At 43.4% G+C, this 18,174-nt stretch overlaps 1 protein-coding gene across 1 annotated transcript in view; it reads left to right on the forward strand.

The window, feature by feature from the left end:
* The first annotated feature begins 11,469 nt into the window (after positions 1-11,469).
* LOC126161378 (acetylcholinesterase-like) overlaps positions 11,470-18,174 on the forward strand; it is a 104,882-nt gene continuing 98,177 nt past the window's right edge. The window contains exons 1-2 of the mRNA XM_049917157.1: positions 11,470-11,548; positions 16,559-16,696. Of these exons, the coding sequence (XP_049773114.1) occupies positions 11,495-11,548; positions 16,559-16,696 (192 nt within the window). The 5' untranslated portion in view covers positions 11,470-11,494. The remainder of the gene's footprint in view (positions 11,549-16,558; positions 16,697-18,174) is intronic.

The raw sequence follows: 18,174 nt of genomic DNA on the forward strand, positions 1-18,174 counted from the left end.
CCAGTTTTATGGTGAATAACATTAGCGGTTACGTTAATTATGTATTGTGCGCGTGTTTATATGAACTGATTCTGTGTTTTGTTACTAGATTGTTCCCAGGAAATCAGTGTATGATGTGAGGTGTATATCTTAATTTCATGCTGTAACTGTTGTTCAGTCGTAACTTCTGTTTCCACATTTGTGTCACCTGCAAATTTAATGTATTTGTGGTGTGTGATTGTTGGTTCCAGTTCATTTATGATGAGCAGAAACATAATCGGAACCAGAATGGAGCATTGTGGTACACAACATTAAAATACTTTTAAAAAAAATGGCTCTGAGCACTATGGGACTCAACTGCTGTGGTCATAAGTCCCCTAGAACTTAGAACTACTTAAACCTAACTAACCTAAGGACAGCACACAACACCCAGCCATCACGAGACAGAGAAAATCCCTGACCCCGCCGGGAATGGAACCCGGGAACCCGGGCGTGGGAAGCGAGAACGCTACCGACGACCACGAGATGTGGGCAAAATACTTTTCATTTCAGTCTTTGATCACAATATGAATTCTTTAGACGATGACCCGTTTCAGTGCGTAATGACCATCCTCAGATCTTTTTTACACCATGTCCTAAAGTGATTAGACCATAATGGCATTGTCAAAACATATCGTCATAAATGCTATGCTGATTATATTTATATGTTTTGACGATTCCATTATGGCCTAATCACTTTAGGACATGGTGTAAAAAAGATCTGAGGATGGTCATTACGCACTGAAACGGGTCATCGTCTAAAGAATTCATATTGTGATCAAAGACTGAAATAAAAAACATTTGACAGTATTGGATCACTGTTTGTATACGCGACCATGTCGCAGTTGGTGAAACACAACATTTAACACACAGTTATTCTGAGAAACAACATTTTATACTATTTCCATCTTGCAAAGTATCCTCCCCCGTAGGTGAGTCACACCATCTCTCTTTAAAGAACAAGGTGTGCCCCTCTCCGTCCGAGGCAGATCGACGGCCACGAACGTCTGTCTTCGGGGATCCAAAAATATGAAAATCACATGGGCAGAGGTCGGGCCTGTTTGGAAGGTGTGTAAGGATCACCCAGCAGTACTTCTACGGCTTTCTCTGAACAACCATGATCCCACGTCCTTCATTTAATCCCCATTTCTCCCCATGTAATTTTCATATATTTGGGAACCCCGGAAGAAAGACATTCGTGGCATTCTGTTTGCTTCGAACGAAGGACGAAGAGCGCACGCCTACGTACAACCAGTTGCGGCGGGGCGGGGTCGGTCGTCTGCGTATTTGTTAACGCTATCGTTCAGTCCACCTACCTCGAAGGAATTCTTGCCGATATCCCTTCACTCTGTGGTAGCAGATACGTGCTAGGCAGTGAAAAGCAGCGTTGATGAAACCACCACCTAATACCTACCACACAGAGGCCGCCTAACTCTAGTCGAAAGTCAGTTCCTGAAAGTTCATGACTAAAAAATAGGGCGTTCGGGATCTTCAGTCTACTTGCAGAAAAGCGTTTAAAATTAAATTAACTCTGCTTTTTTATTCACATTGAAACACATGAAATGGCCATCAAGTCCGTATTTAATATGATAAAACATTATCATTCAAAGCCGGCTGAGGTGGCCGAGCGGTTCTAGGAGCTTCAGTCCGGAACCGAGCGACTGCTACGGTCGCAGGTTCGAATCCTGCCTCGGGCATGGATGTGTGTGATGCTCTTAGGTTAGTTAGGTTTAAGTAGTTTTAAGTTCTAGGGGACTGATGACCTCAGATGTTAACTCCCATAGTGCTCAGAGCCATTTGAACCATTTTATCATTCAAAGTTCACTGTCTGTATAACAAATATTCACTAGAAAAGCAGCCAGAATTTTAGTAAGTCCGACCCAACTAATTTTCACGTTCTACCAGAGCCACAGGCCCACTACTATTCGCGAGTTACACATATTTCAGTCGTCTTCTTTGTAAGAGGTGCTCGCCAAAATATTCCGTACAGAGCACGAAACACGCCACCCAGAGTTGTCACTACGTCCAGGAAGTTCACACGCTCATATCTCTCAAACTATTTAACTTAGAAACACCAAACTCTCATTAAAATTTTCGTAACTCCGGTCGCTTCAGTCACGATTTGTTCGAACCGAAATTAGCGCACTATTTCCTCATCTTACAGATTATTTTTAAGGAGCGATCTAACATCGTGTTATCCGTAGGCCACCTAGTAAGCGACACCTCGAGGTACTCTCCTACATGCCAATTCCTCTTTTCGCACGGGAACAGCTTCATTGTGATTAGCTCTTGATCTAAACGACTAATCAGAACGTTCCTTCCAGATCATTCTCGCGGCAAATCTTGCCTCATCCAATCACTAATTTGATAGTAATTATTGTCAGAGAAATTGCAAGTTCTTGTATTTTGTTTAATCAAAATAAACGAAGTGAGAAATATTCTTCAAATTGATACATAAACTTCATCCGCCTCACACTTCCATTCTGACTGCTTTAATACAAAAGCAAGCGCACAGTGACATACGTCACTTGAATCATGGTTGCAACATAACTTTCCCACGGTTCGTTTGTACATGGTTTCACGTAAAATGAAATATTAAATTTTAACATATGTGTCTTGAAAGGAGGGTATAAGATGAACATCGACAAAAGCAAAACGAGGATAATGGAATGTAGTCGAATTAAGTCGGGTGATGCTGAGGGAATTAGGTTAGGAAATGAGATACTTAAAGTAGTAAAGGAGTTTTGCTATTTGGGGAGCAAAATAACTGATGATGTTCAAAGTAGAGAGGATATAAAGTGTAGACTGGCAATGGCAAGGAAATCGTTTCTGAAGAAGAAAAATTTGTTAACATTGAGTATAGATTTAAATGTCAGGAAGTCGTTTCTGAAAGTATTTGTATGGAGTGTAGCCATGTATGGAAGCGAAACATGGACGATAAATAGTTTAGACAAGAAGAGAATAGAAGCTTTCGAAATGTGGTGCTACAGAAGAAGGCTGAAGATTAGATGGGTAGATCACAAAACTAATGAGGAGGTATTGAATAGAATTGGGGAGAAGAAGAGCTTGTGGCACAACTTGACTAGAAGAAGGGATCGGTTGGTAGGACATGTTCTGAGACATCGAGGGATCACTAATTTAGTATTGCAGGGCAGCGTGAAGGGTAAAAATCGAAGAGGAAGACAAAGAGATGAATACACTAAGCAGATTCTGAAGGATGTAGGCTGCAGTAGTTACTGGGAGATGAAGAAGCTTGCACAGGATAGAGGAGCTGCATCAAACCAGTCTCAGGACTGAAGACCACAACAACAACAACAACAACGTATGTCACACTTACACTCTCAATCATTCCTACACACTCAGACGGTAAAATTCAATCAAATAATAACTTTGACTGGTTGTTGTATTACGTAATGCACAGTGACTAAAGTTTCAAAAAGAAAATTCTAATTAATTGGTTTTTATACACTGATAACTTTGGAATGGCGCAAACGATAATGGAAGTCAACGTGTTATTGTTCCTAACTTGGTATTAAAAAACAAGATTAGGTTTTAGGAGTTTTAGGTAATTCTCTTTATCGCCAGAACCATAATAAATAAAAATCTGAAATTTGATTGCATCATTCCATTCATAACAAAAGTCTGTGTACCAAATTTGAACAAAATCGGATAATAACTAATAAGGACTATTGAGATTCGTAGAGGGTATGAACTTCGTATCGACTGATACGGCGATGAATTTGAAATAAGAAGCTGTTGTTTACTCACTTTTTCCCCATGTGTCTCGTTTTCATTTGACTGTCTCTTATGTGGAGGTTTCTTAATTCTTCTTCAGCTGCTGATGTTTCTGTTGTTAGTACTACTTCTGTAGCTATAGACTTACCTACTAGTTTTGCTTTTACTCTAATCGCTGTATCCTCCACCGGTACTGTTGGGGATGACAGAACTGTTTCACTGTCGACTTGTATTTAGTTTCATCTGTCTATGTTTCTACTGACATAAACATTGGCCTGACCATGTCTAGTTACATTATTGCAGTGAGTGGTGTTGTGTCTTTCTTCTCCGCAGCCCTAAAGGTCTCTCTCGCGTTTCCGTGGAGACCATGTCTAGTTAAGTATTCCTGATATCGCTGTTTGTATCTACACAATATAAGAGCTACTTCTATATAGCTTCTCGGACTTCATGTTTTTGAATGTTACTTCGCTGCATGCACATGAATTTCCTGTAACAACGTAGTTTGCGTCCCTGTGGGCGGCAGACCGAATAGATATTTAAGAGCGGTAAATTAAGCAATTTTTCTTCGTGGAAGCCACAGTCATGTAGAACGATTTCAATGTATTTTCCGCCATTTGAATTTGAGTTACTGTTCATTTATTTCATACAGTAATGAATTCGGTGTTATAGCCCTTCTCAAATACAAGTTCAAATACCTGGTTTATTTTAACAGATATGTTACTTCAATGAAGATATGTCATTCAGGCATGTTGTACATTTTTGTGACATTTAGAACTGTATTTGAGAGTGGTTAGAAGGCCGAAGGGTTGGTTGTGTGGGGTAATGTATTGTAATATACAGTCAAATGCCGGAATTTCGTTTCGGAAAGGTAATTTAAGTATTGTATCCTTTGCTGTCCTACTTGTATCCTGGTTTTCATTGCAGTAAACGTCATTGCGCCAGATATTACAAAGAAGCTACTGCAAGGCATTACAGTTTTCCACGTGATGTTAAAACTTCACAGTGAGGTGCACCTGGTTTAATAATAACGGTTATGTCTGAGCTCTGCGTGTTTCTTAGAATTTGTACGGTACCTATTATGACGATTCGCGAAATCAAATATTTCAGTTTTCTTGTGCAAAATGTTTTCGGTTTGGTAGTGGAGAAACTCGACGTAGCATGGACTCAACAAGTCGTTGTAAGTCCCCTGCACAAGTGTTAAGCCATGCTGCCTCCATAGCATTCCCTAAGAGCAAAAATGTTGTCGGGACAGGATTTTGTGCACGAACTCACCTCTCGATTACGTCGCATAATTGTTCGATGGGATTCATATCGAGTGATCTGGGTGACCAAATCATCCGCTCGAATTGTTCTTCAAACCAGCTGCGAAGAGTTGTGGTCCAGTGACACGGCGGTCTGTCGTCCATAAAAATGCTGTCTATGAATGGCTGCAGATGGTCTCCAAGGAGCCGAAAGAAACCATTTCCCGTCAATGATTGGGTCAATTGTACCAGGCGACTCACTCAGTTCAATGTAAATACAGATCACACTATTATGGAGCCACCAGCAGCTTGCGCTGTACCTTGTCAACAATTTGGGTACGTGTTCAAAATGGTCCAAATGGCTCAGCACTATGGGACTCAACTGCTGTGGTCATCAGTCCCCTAGAACTTAGAACTACTTAAACCTACCCAACCTAAGGACATCACACACACCCATGCCCGAGGCAGGATTCGAACCTACGAACGTAGCAGCAGCGCGGCTCCGGACTGGAGCGCCTAGAACCGCACGGCCACCGCGGCCGGCGCTGGGTACGTGTCTTCGTGGGTTCTGCGTCACACTCGAACCCTACTATCTGCTCGTACCAACTAGACTCGTCTGACCAGGTTACGGATTTCCAGTCGTCTGCAGCCGAACCGATTTGGTCACGAGGCTTTGAGAGGCGCTGCAGGTGATGTCGCGCCGTTAGCAAAAGCGCTGTCGTTGGTCGTCTGCTGCCATGGCCCATTGACGCCAAATATCGCCGCACTGTACCGACGGGTACGTTCTTCCTACAGGGTGTTTCAAAAATGACCGGTATATTTGAAACGGCAATAAAAACTAAACGAGCAGCGATAGAAATACACCGTTTGTTGCAATATGCTTGGGACAACAGTACATTTTCAGGCAGACAAACTTTCGAAATTACAGTAGTTACAATTTTCAACAACAGGTGGCGCTGCGGTCTGGGAAACTCTATAGTACGATATTTTCCACATATCCACCATGCGTAGCAATAATATGGCGTAGTCTCTGAATGAAATTACCCGAAACTTTTGACAACGTGTCTGGCGGAATGGCTTCACATGCAGATGAGATGTACTGCTTCAGCTGTTCAATTGTTTCTGGATTCTGGCGGTACACCTGGTCTTTCAAGTGTCCCCACAGAAAGAAGTCACAGGGGTTCATGTCTGGCGAATAGGGAGGCCAATCCACGCCGCCTCCTGTATGTTTCGGATAGCCCAAAGCAATCACACGATCATAGAAATATTCATTCAGGAAATTAAAGACGTCGGCCGTGCGATGTGGCCGGGCACCATCTTGCATAAACCACGAGGTGTTCGCAGTGTCGTCTAAGGCAGTTTGTACCGCTACAAATTCACGAAGAATGTCCAGATAGCGTGATGCGGTAATCGTTTCGGATCTGAAAAATGGGCCAATGTTTCCTTTGGAAGAAATGGCGGCCCAGACCAGTACTTTTTGAGGATGCAGGGACGATGGGACTGCAACATGGGGCTTTTCGGGTCCCCATATGCGCCGGTTCTGTTTATTGACGAAGCCGTCCAGGTAAAAATAAGCTTCGTCAGTAAACCAAATGCTGCCCACATGCATATCGCCGTCATTAATCCTGTGCACTATATCGTTACCGAATGTCTCTCGTGCAGCAATGGTAGCGGCGCTGAGGGGTTGCCGCGTTTGAATTTTGTATGGATAGAGGTGTAAACTCTGGCACATGAGACGATACGTGGACGTTGGCGTCATTTGGACCGCAGCTGCAACACGGCGAAGGGAAACCGGAGGCCGCTGTTGGATCACCTGCTGCACAAGCTGCGCGTTGCCCTCTGTGGTTGTCGTACGCGGTCGCCCTACCTTTCCAGCACGTTCATCCGTCACGTTCCCAGTCCGTTGAAATTTTTCAAACAGATCCTTTATTGTATCGCTTTTCGGTCCTTTGGATACATTAAACCTCCGTTGAAAACTTCGTCTTGTTGCAACAACACTGTGTTCTAGGCGGTGGAGTTCCAACACCAGAAAAATCCTTTCTTCCAATGGAATCATTGGCCCATTTTTAAGATCCGAAACGATTACTGCATCACGCTATCTGGACATTCTTCGTGAATTTGTGGCGGTACAAACTGCCTTAGACGACACTGCGAACACCTCGTGGTTTACGCAAGATGGTGCCCGGCCACACCGCACGGCCGACGTCTTTAATTTCCTGAATGAATATTTCGATGGTCGTGTGATTGCTTTGAGCTATCCGAAACATACAGGAGGCGGCGTGGATTGGCCTCCCTATTCGCCAGACATGAACCCCTGTGACTTCTTTCTGTGGGGACACTTGAAAGACCAAGTGTACCGCCAGAATCCAGAAACAATTGAACAGCTGAAGCAGTACATCTCATCTGCATGTGAAGCCATTCCGCCAGACACGTTGTCAAAGGTTTCGGGTAATTTCATTCAGAGACTACGCCATATTTTTGCTACGCATGGTGGATATGTGGAAAATATCGTACTATAGAGTTTCCCAGACCGCAGCGCCATCTGTTGTTGAAAATTGTAACTACTGTAATTTCGAAAGTTTGTCCGCCTGAAAATGTACTGTTGTTCCAAGCATATTGCAACAAACGGTGTATTTCTATCGCTGCTCGTTTAGTTTTTATTGCCGTTTCAAATATACCGGTCATTTTTGAAACACCCTGTATAATACATTGATTTCTGCTGTTATTTCATGCAGTGCTGCTTGCCTCTTATCCCTGCTAACTCTGCGCAAACGCCACTGCTTTCAGTCGTTAAGTGAAGGCCGTCGAGCACTGCGTTGTCCATGGTGAGAGGTAATGCCTGAAATCTGATATTCTCGGCCCACACTTGACACTGTGGGTCCCGGAATACTGAATTTCCAAACGATTTCCGAAATGGAATGTCCATGCGTCTTGCTCCAACTGTGATTCGTCGTTCAGAGTCTGTTCATACCCGTCGTGCGACCATAATCACTTCGGAAGCATTTTCACATGTATCAGCTGACCACAGATGACAACTCCGCCAATGCACAGCCCTTTTATACCTTGTATAAGCGATTACCGCCATTCGTTCACGTTCACATCGGTACCCCATGACTTTCGTCCCCTCAGTGTATGTTAGACGAAGGGTCGCTAGAAATATGTGAAGCAGTAGTAGACCTATGACTGACCCTTGTATAGGCGTATAAGAGATTTCTCACCAGTTAGAAAAATCTACAACATTTAATTTGTTTGAATTATTAAGTACAGTTTTCTCCATTCAGCATTTTTCCCGTAGTTTCATAAAGTATGTAATGAGAATGAAATTTCACTTTGTATAAGATTTGCTGAAGTAATGTGAGACGAGTTGAGCTCTTGGTATTCGGTATGCACCCGCCGAGCGGGTACCATGTGATCACGGAACAGGCTCACAGGGTGGAGACAAATTGCGGACGCTGGTTGCTCAGACAAGAACGGCCCACGCCGCTTGGCGGCAGCGTACGGCACGCGCTGTGTCGCTGTAAATCCACATTAGAGGCACGCGTGTGACGGCCGGCGCGCCGCGCGCGTCGTTCGTTGTTAGCGCAGCTCGTCTGCAGCCCGGCCACGGCCAATTTGTTGCCGCCAGAGCTGTCGCTTCGGCTGCTGTAGATTTATGCAAGGCCTGACTCGCAGAGAAACCGCAACGCCCTTCTGCGTGTTTTCTGTGTACGTACGGCTACTTTCGTTACATTCTATTTGGAAGTTTCATCTTACATCGAATTTAAGATCTGCGAATGTTTGAACAACATAAATAGCGGGGAGCATTCTATAGCCCCCCTTCTTACAACTCTTAATTCTGAGGTATCCATCTTCCCTACCTCTGGATTTTATGCAACCCGCATCGTCTTCAGATACTGCGATCATTATATTCATATTCTCTCGCTCGTTACACACAAATATTAGTCCTAAAGCGAAAACGAATACTACCTTTTTGTATGAAATTTGATGTAGTTAATAAATTTTCTATTGGAATACGTTTTCACTAGAGGAATAGTTTTCGAATTATTCTAAAAACATTTACAAAACTAACCTCCGAAGGCGTTTTTCTTGAACATCTCGAAAGCTGTGACTTCCAGGGAAAACGTATCACAGTGCAAAACTGAACTACATTACATTTCCTACAAAAGGGTCTTGCTAATTTTTTCTGTAGGTTTAATAGTTTGAGCTTAGGGGGCGAGAGAATACGAAAATTTTGTATCGGGGTGCGGTTTCGCTAGAAGAGTAGTTTTCGAATTATTCTATAAAAACGTACAAAAGTGACCTTCGGAAAAGTTTTCTTTGAACAAGACGAAAACCATGGCCTCCATCGAAAAGGTATCCCAGCACAAAATGTAACTACGCTAAATTTCCTACAAAAAAAGGTCCCGTTCAGTTTTTTTTTCTGTAGAATTAGTAGTTTGTTTGTAGGTACCGAGAGAATATGAGAATTCTGTGCGTGGTTTTCGAAGGCGTTGCATACTACATAAGAGCAGTAGACAGACAAAGCTGAATCAGCGTTCGTAAGTTGCATACTCTTGTTTTACTAACTATTGACCATTATCATGCCAGTAAAGTACTATTTTGACAGTCAGACTCAATTGTACTTGGTTTTCTCCGGAGCACACTGTAATTAGGATACAAAACAATGTGAATTGTAAGTAATTTCTTCTAGGTCATTTGTATCTGCAGTTACAGTACTTTAATATTTTCGCAGATTACGTATACAGAAATGTTTAACACTCGTAACATAATCGGAAATAAATATTAATGCCGGCCGAAGTGGCTGAGGGGTTCTAGGCGCTTCAGTCTGGAACCGCGCTGCCGCTACGGTCGCATGTTCGAATGCTGCCTCGGGCATGGATGTGTGTGATGTCCTTAGGTTAGTTAGGTTTAACTAGTTCTATGTTCTAGGGGACTGATGACCTCAGAAGTTAAGTCCCGTAGTGCTCAGAGCCATTTGAACCATTTTTTTAAACATTAACACACTACCTGAGAAAAAAGGGAAGCACTCAGAAGACATCCTCGGTTGTTAGTGTGACTTTGTGCATTTACGTACCACCGGGGGTATGTAGATTATTATAGCTACAATTTTGTGCGACAGGTAGAGCGGCCACCAAAGTGCATTATCATGTCAGTATCTAGTATTTTTACCAGACCTCGTACGGGATATAACAAGCGTAAACAGCGTCACGTGTTGTGTGATCGCTGTGAAAAACACAGAGATACAACGTGTCGGACAGTTTTATCAGGACCTGAGAGATCGTATGGGGCTCATTGTGGTGTCTACATTTGGCCAGCAGATCGAATCTTGCAACGTGAAGCAGCTGTCGTCAATATAAGGTGGACAACGTCTGACTATCACGAGGTACTACCGTTGTATAATGCACCAAGAACACCGTAACTCCTGCTCGTCCGCATCTGCCATCCTAGAACACGTAGTGACCGCCACGTAACAGTTTGCGTCATCACACTGAATCAGTGCGAAACTATCAACCGCCGGACTAGGGATTTAGCGTCCCAAGCGTAGCTTGCCGTTAACATCACAACACAAACGGAGAAGCGTGGTTCAAATGGCTCTAAGCACTATGGACTTAAAATCTGAGGTCATCAGTCTCCTAGACTTAGAACTACTTACACCTAACTAACCTAAGGACAGCACACACATCCATGACCGAGGTAGGATTCGAACCTGCGACCGTAGCGGTCGCGCGGTTCCAGACTGAAGTGCCTAGAACCGCTCGGTCAGACCGGTCGGCGGAGCAGCATGGACTGTAGGTGAATGGTAGTGCATTCTGCTCAGAGATGCATTGTGGTTCTGCACCACCACGAATGACGGTCGTTGGCGTGTGTCGCGGCGACCGGCAGAGTGGTCCATTCTTACAATGTTTTAAAGAGGCACAGTGTTGTTACTCCTGAACTCATGGTGTGAGGAGCCATCTGGTATGACTTTAGGACACGACTGGTAGTGATAGACGACACAACGATGCGTGACGGGCTCCCTCATGTTACCTCCTATACAACAGTATAGTGGTGCCATTTTTCAACACGACAATGCTCATCCACGCGTGGCACGCTTCTATATGAAATGTGTGAGTAATGTAGAGGTACTCGCTTTTGTGAACAAGATGTCAAAATAGTTCTCTCAGGACGTCAACTCCGTCTCAGTCACAGCATCCATCATATCAAGACCCAGTTACTACAACTGTGGGCTATCTTCCTACCGAAAAAATTGTCACGTAAAGTTTCAGCGATTGGAGTTCATTACTGTATTATTAAGTTCTGTTGGAAAGCATCAGACTGCTGATATCTGTCTCTTATCTCCCTATTTGACGATAACGTCAAGCGCGAGTGACTGATTATCTTGACTGGTATTAACACTTGACTAGATTTTAAGGCACTGCTTTCTGACGATGATAATGCAGATATCGTCCACAAACACTCAGTCGACATTCTGGCGTCTAAGAGAGCACTGTCGTTACGCAATGTGGTCTGCTGCCTACGTAGTAGCTATAGGCCTCGTCCTCTGTACAGCACAGGTAAGTCATTACTGTAGTTGAGAACAATAATTTACCGTGTCACATCGAATTTGGATAAACATCTCATCAGTGGGTGAAACCAACTTACTTAATTACGTATAAATTATGTGAATATGTGATACATAGATAAATATTCAGCGATCACAGGCCCTGCACACCATGCGCTGCTTCCACAAACTGCCTCCTTCCTTCCTGTTTTGTGTCTGGTTCCTCCCGGTGTCTTCAATCCCAGAGCTGCTAGGTCCTTCGCCAGGTCGGCCATCCAGTGCCGCCTTGGTCGTCGAATGGGGCGTTTGGTGTTTGGGTTCGCCGCTAGTGCCATCTTCGCCTGCCTTCCATCTGGCATACGGGCTACATGGCCCACCCATTGTATTCTTTTGCTCTTTATCTTGTGTAGGATAGTTGGTTGTCGCATCAGAAAGTAAATTTCCTCGTTTTTCCTCCTCCTCCTCCAGTCTCCGTTATCTAAAACTGGTCCCCATATCTTCCTCATTACTCTTCTTTCAAATAATAATAGTTTTTCCCTTTTTCGCTTAGTCATGCTCCATGAATATGTAATCTCTCAAAACTCGCCTCTGCGACTGAGTTCGCTAAAGCAGTAGCGACCGACAAGCAGATTGTTGATAGACTACAATCGTGCAGGCTGCCTTCCTCTACCACTACACGGCGACGTTCTTCGTCGTTTCATACTGTCGCGCACTTGAACAAAAACATGAATACCTGTCTCTGTCAATGAATAAGAGGCTACCTCTCGACGACTGTACGAAAGGAACCAGAATGTGGATTGCCACCTGTTCACTTTCATTAAAATTAGTGTTCTGCCATTTGCAGTTGCAAACTTTGAGCAAATAATTTATAGTGAATGTTTTCCAGTAACTTACTGTAGTGTGTATGATCGTAAGAGGCAGGTACTTCACAGCAATTCGGTGTCAAGTGACCAGTTTGCAAGTGACTTCTAGCAGTTTAAAATTGTTTAGGCAAAATCTACCATCCAACCGTTGACAGATGCAGACTTGGAAACGAGTTGAAATAGGCTACAGTGGGTGCATTTTATTCATGGAGAGTAAATATACTTAATGCGGTACCGAAAGACTGTATTCCAACTGAACCTACTAGTTTTACGGGTACCGCGCAATGCAAGTAAATGATTTGGTCACTTATTGCGGCGTCAATCAAAGGAAAATATATCGAATAGAAGACATGTCTCAGGAAATCGTTATCTTCCTTAATATAATAAAGAAAAATAGAATCTGAATTAATGCTTTATTAACAATGCGTGGATTCTATCTCGCTAGCTTGAACCACTGGATGCTACGGCGGGACGAAGCCTCGCCGTCGCTTCGAGGTCCCTGGTTTAATACATACAATATACTCACAAAATCTTGTTTACCGTCTGGATCTTTATTTGATTTTTATTATTGATCACCGGTTTCGACCTTGCCTGCGTATCATCTTCAGATCTCAATGCAGAGAACAATTGTGCATCGGTCTTATTGCTTCTTTTTTACGATAATCCAGTGCCTGTGTTATTCCGAATTACGATACAATGGTCGTTCGTAGGAGCATGTATGTCCGAAAGAACAGATACTGCGACGGCTATAACCGTTATGAAATACCTAAAAATAATGTATTCGCAGTTGCGAATATTGGCAACCATCAGTGGTATAATGGAATCACGACAATGAAAATCTATGCTGAACCAGGACTCGAACGGATTTCGCGCTTATCGCGAGTGCTCATCGCGAGTGCTCGATTTACCATTTGGCTATCCGACCACGAGTCACGGCCAGAACCAAATATCCGTGTGTATGATCGTAAGAGGCAGGTACTTCCAAATATCTGTATTATTCCGAATTACGATCAAATGTAACTGCATCGAAATTCGGAATAACACAGGCAGTACACGCATGTCTAAAGGAACAATATATCGTAATTCGGAGTAGTACAGGTACTGCACTATTGTATTTATACACCGGCACCGGGCAAGCGACTTTCAAGTAGAATGTCTTTTCTGTATGGGAATATACATAGCGGATGTACGTGTACAGTTCGTAGACATTCGGCTGAAGACATATGAAAGTTTGGGTCTAGCCATGATTTGTGCTGGGATACTCGCGTGGGAAAGCAACCTCTCGCGATAAACGGGAAATTCGAGTTCGAGTACTGGTCCGGCACAAATTTCCATTCTCTTCATTCCATTATGTAGCTAATGGTTTTCCAAGTCCGCAACTGAAAATATATTTCATGTACTTCTTTTCCGTCTTCTTCCAGCAAGAAATCAATAAATAAATAAATCTTAATACGACCAAAGTGCAGAAGTGCAGTTGTTCCGTGCATTGAGATCCGAAGATGATATGCTATCAAGATCGATTCCAGCAATCAATAATAAAAAAACAAATAATGATCGAGACGGCAAATAAGATATTGTGTGTGTATTGTATGTACTAAACCGAGGACTTAGAAACGACGGAGAGGCTTCATGCCGCCTTAGCACACAGTGGTTCACAACCACATAACAGACCACAGCATTCCACCAACCTCACTGCCGACCCACAAACCCAGAGTTATTGAGAGTTTCGGCCCCCAGTGGACACACCTCCCCCCACCCGTAACGTCTCATACCAGACGAGTGTAACCCCAAATGTTTGCGTGGTAGAGTAATTATGGTGTACGCGTATGTGGAGGCAGTGTTTGCGCAGCAATCGCCGACATAGTGTAAATGAGGCGGAATAAGGGGAACTAGCCCGCAATCTCTGAGGTAGATGGAAAACCGCCTTAAAAACCATCCACAGGATGGCCGGCACACCGGACCTCGACACTAAACCATCGGGCGAATTCGTGTCGGGGACCGGCACGTCTTCCCGCTCGTGAAGCAGCGCGTTAGACCTCGCGGCTAGCCGGGCGGGCACAAAAACAAGATATTGTTATACAGATCACAGGAGGAACATTAGTTCTATGTGTCTGTACTTTAAGTTACATCCATATTCTCAAATATGAGGGTGTGTCAGCACGCACACGTTTATATAAAAGAGCCACTTTCGGCAGCGGTAAAGAATGTCTCTCAATTTGACAATAGAAACGTGCCATGCTACTTTCGTTGTTCAGTTCAAAAAGAATTTTGGAAAAGGGTAAATTCATTGATCTCCGCCAGCAGTGACTACTTCCATAACATTTTTGTGAAATAAAAAACAATAAACATCTTACTGGCTTGAAGCAGCCGGCCACTATTTCTTCTCTTATGCTAATCTCTTTGTCTCAGAAAGGTCTTACATCCGATGTCCTCAGTTATTGGCTGTATATATTCCAGTCTGCGTCTCACGATGTCCTCAGTTATTGGCTGTATATATTCCAGTCTGCGTCTCACCTTCCAATTTTAGCTCTCTACGTCTCCCTCTTGCGTTCTCCGAAGTCTTGACACATATGAAATCATCATATCTCTTCCTCTAGAGTTTTTGGCTTATATCTGTTCTCTCGATTCTGCTGTTAGCTCTTTGTTTTCACCATCCACTCGTAGCTTCACATCTCGGACGGTTCGGTTTCATTTCCTTCCAGGTTTCCCAAAGCCCATAACTGATTTCCATGAATTGCTCTGCTCCAGCAGTCTATTGAAACCAAATTATTTTTCAAATTTGAGTCTTTGTTACATACTCGTACATTTCTCTTGGACATGAATGCCCTCGTTCACTGTGCCACAGTGCGTCTTACACCATCATACATCTAGCATTATTTTGCTTCCAAGGTCCCCAACTTTGATGTCATAGTAATAGATAATTTCACTTTTGCTCTGCCTCAGTACTCTATTACATTTTTTGCTTTACGTATAATCCATATTACGAGAACAGTAAACCGTTGCTTTCATTTGACAGATCTTGTAATTCCTCTTCACTTTTTCTGTTCTGCCGGCAGGGGTGGCCGAGCACTTCTATCCGCTACAGTCTGGAACCGCGCGACCGCTATGGTTGCAGGTTCGAATCCTGCCTCGGGCATGGATGTGTGTGATGTCCTTTGGTTAGTTAGGTTTAAGTAGTTCTACGTTCCAGGGGACTGATGACCTCAGAAGTTCTGTCCCATAGTGCTCAGAGCCATTTCAACCTTTTTTTTTTTTTTCTGTTTCACACGTTCTCTCTCCCCCCCCCCTCCCTCTCCCGTTCACCCTATATAATTTCTCAATAAGGCAACTGTTCGAAAAAAAAACAGGCTAAGAAAAGAAGTCCCTTTTGAAGAAATAACTGTTGTAACGTCTAGTAAGGTTAGAAATTCATCCGAGACGTTAATGAGTCCATTCAATATCTAACATCAAAGGCGAGTCCTCGTTTAAGGTAAGTAAAGTAGAGCCGAACAATAATTATACTCTAACATATACCGCGAGCAATGGGAAACCTGGGCCACTGTTTCGCTAACGAGATACCCTTCCAAACAACTCAAATTCAGCCCCAATGGACCAATCAACGTTAATTAACTACTCTAGCCCGCGAATGTCATGCAAACGTTCCTAAGTTGGCAACGAAACATTCCAGGTCGTTGAAGGTATAGAAACGTTATATTACATATTTGCTACCTATCTGTTATGGGCACGTGAGCATGTGTACTATAGATTCATTTCATCTTTTCATATGCTCGGTTTTACTTACCACATGGGATGCAGCTATGTTGACTCACTGTTCATCTGTGAGAAGAGCAGTGGGTGCTATTATTTTGAAGCTGTGCGTAAAATGCTGCTGCACTAATGCGACCAATGGTCAGTTAATGAGCCGCAGAGAGTTTCAATCTAAGACAGCAGCACAAATGATACGATTTTCGTGTTATAGTCGTTGAAGGTTATTGTATTGGATATGAATAGATGTTACCTATTTCACAGCTCAGACGAAGTATAGGAGGCACGGTAATTTGATTGACCGGTGGAAGGAAAACAGTGTATGGCACGTCTGCAAATAGCCTATACAATAAATGACTGATTTGGTTTGCCACAAGAGTGACATCCCTGACACACCTTTCCCTGTGTCTCTGCAGGAGGCCGACTACGCCACTGTGCGGGTGTCTGGAGGTCTGGTGCGGGGCTACAGGACGACCAGCGTCCGCGGCACGCCCTACTGGAACTTCCAGGGCCTGCCCTACGCTGCTCCTCCAGTGGGGCTCTTGCGATTTGCGGTGAGTTCCTCAACTAGAAGGAAAGGCGTTCCTTTCGTTGTCTCCCCAAGTTATCATTTTTTGTTCCAGTCTACATACACATTCATGCTGTTTAACTTTTATTCTTCATTTTCCGCCTTGCTATCTTCGTCCTATGGTGGTAAAAACCAGATACTATGAAATAACAAACCTACTCATTTCTAAAAAAACAAATCATATGGGCAACAGCACGCATTTCCAATAACTTCTTCATCCGGATAACTGCTGTTTGCCTTTAGATGAACAGAACCGACCCGCTACTGCTACTCTAGTTAATTCCAAATACGATCGTTCGAATGGGCGTTGGAGCATCATGCCGATAAGAAGTGCACAGTTATATGATTTTCTTTGCACGGCAATGTAACGAACTTCTATTTACGAACAAGAACGTTATCGCCCTTATAACAAGAAGATTGAAGTCCAGTTTGTTGTCACAGAGTGAGATGGTTGCCAGAGTGTCAAGATGTAATATCTAGATTCGTTTTGGCATCGACGAAATGTAAGGGCTACGAAGAAAACAGGGAAATCAGATCGTCACAACATCTCCATCGATCGAATCACCGTAATACATTTACGTAAATACCGTTCGCTATATTATCGCTAATTCTACCAGTATCCATCTGATGAAGACATGTTGAGCAACTAAACGCTCCCTAAATCTTCTTCGATTGCCGTACAGACCAGTGACATTTCGTCTTTAGTTCTAAACTTCGGCGTGCATTCCTGCTTTCGAACAATAGCCTATAAGAGACACTGGGTCGAGAAAACCGATTCCCAGAGTTCTGTCACCGACCTGTGTATCAGAACAGCAACAGAATTCCTGTAGAGTATTTAACAAGGATGGCGGATGGGTTGTTCCAATAGTGACGTATAGATTTTAGCGATCCCTATTAGATAAATGCTTAAGGGCGGTGGAGAGATGGTTGGATTTAAAGTCTTCAGAACTGTGTACACTGCGCAATACGAATAAAGTGTCACTCTCTGTAAATCCCGTAACTGTCTCCCATTGCAACGTAAAAATTTGAAATTTGATTCAAGGTGCCTACAACCTTCCTGTATAACAGTCAAAACACAGGTGAGGTGGGGTAATGATATTACGTTGACACCAAATTTCACCGCAATTCTGCTCAGTGTTATGTCACACGACGGAAACGTCGTCAAACACTCTTACCCACATTTTATCTGTCCTGTTGCTAATCGCACGACGAATTTTAGTTTCCTACAGCGAAATGTGTGAGAAGGGGTCGTTGCATTGGTGCCATTTATGCCACCTCCTGAGGCCTTTTCATGTCGATTGCCAGCGGTAATGTGCCTGAAATATTCTTTTTTCTGGCCACCCATAACGAAACAGCGTGCTTTCTACTCTGGGTGTCGCAATTCTGACCTCCATCGCAGAGACGTCAAAACAGCTGTTGAAAACTGGCTATGAACGAGTGTGACGACCACCCCATCGTGTGACT

This window comes from Schistocerca cancellata, chromosome 1 (genome assembly GCF_023864275.1).
Source record: "Schistocerca cancellata isolate TAMUIC-IGC-003103 chromosome 1, iqSchCanc2.1, whole genome shotgun sequence".
NCBI classification, from domain to species: Eukaryota; Metazoa; Arthropoda; class Insecta; order Orthoptera; family Acrididae; genus Schistocerca; species Schistocerca cancellata.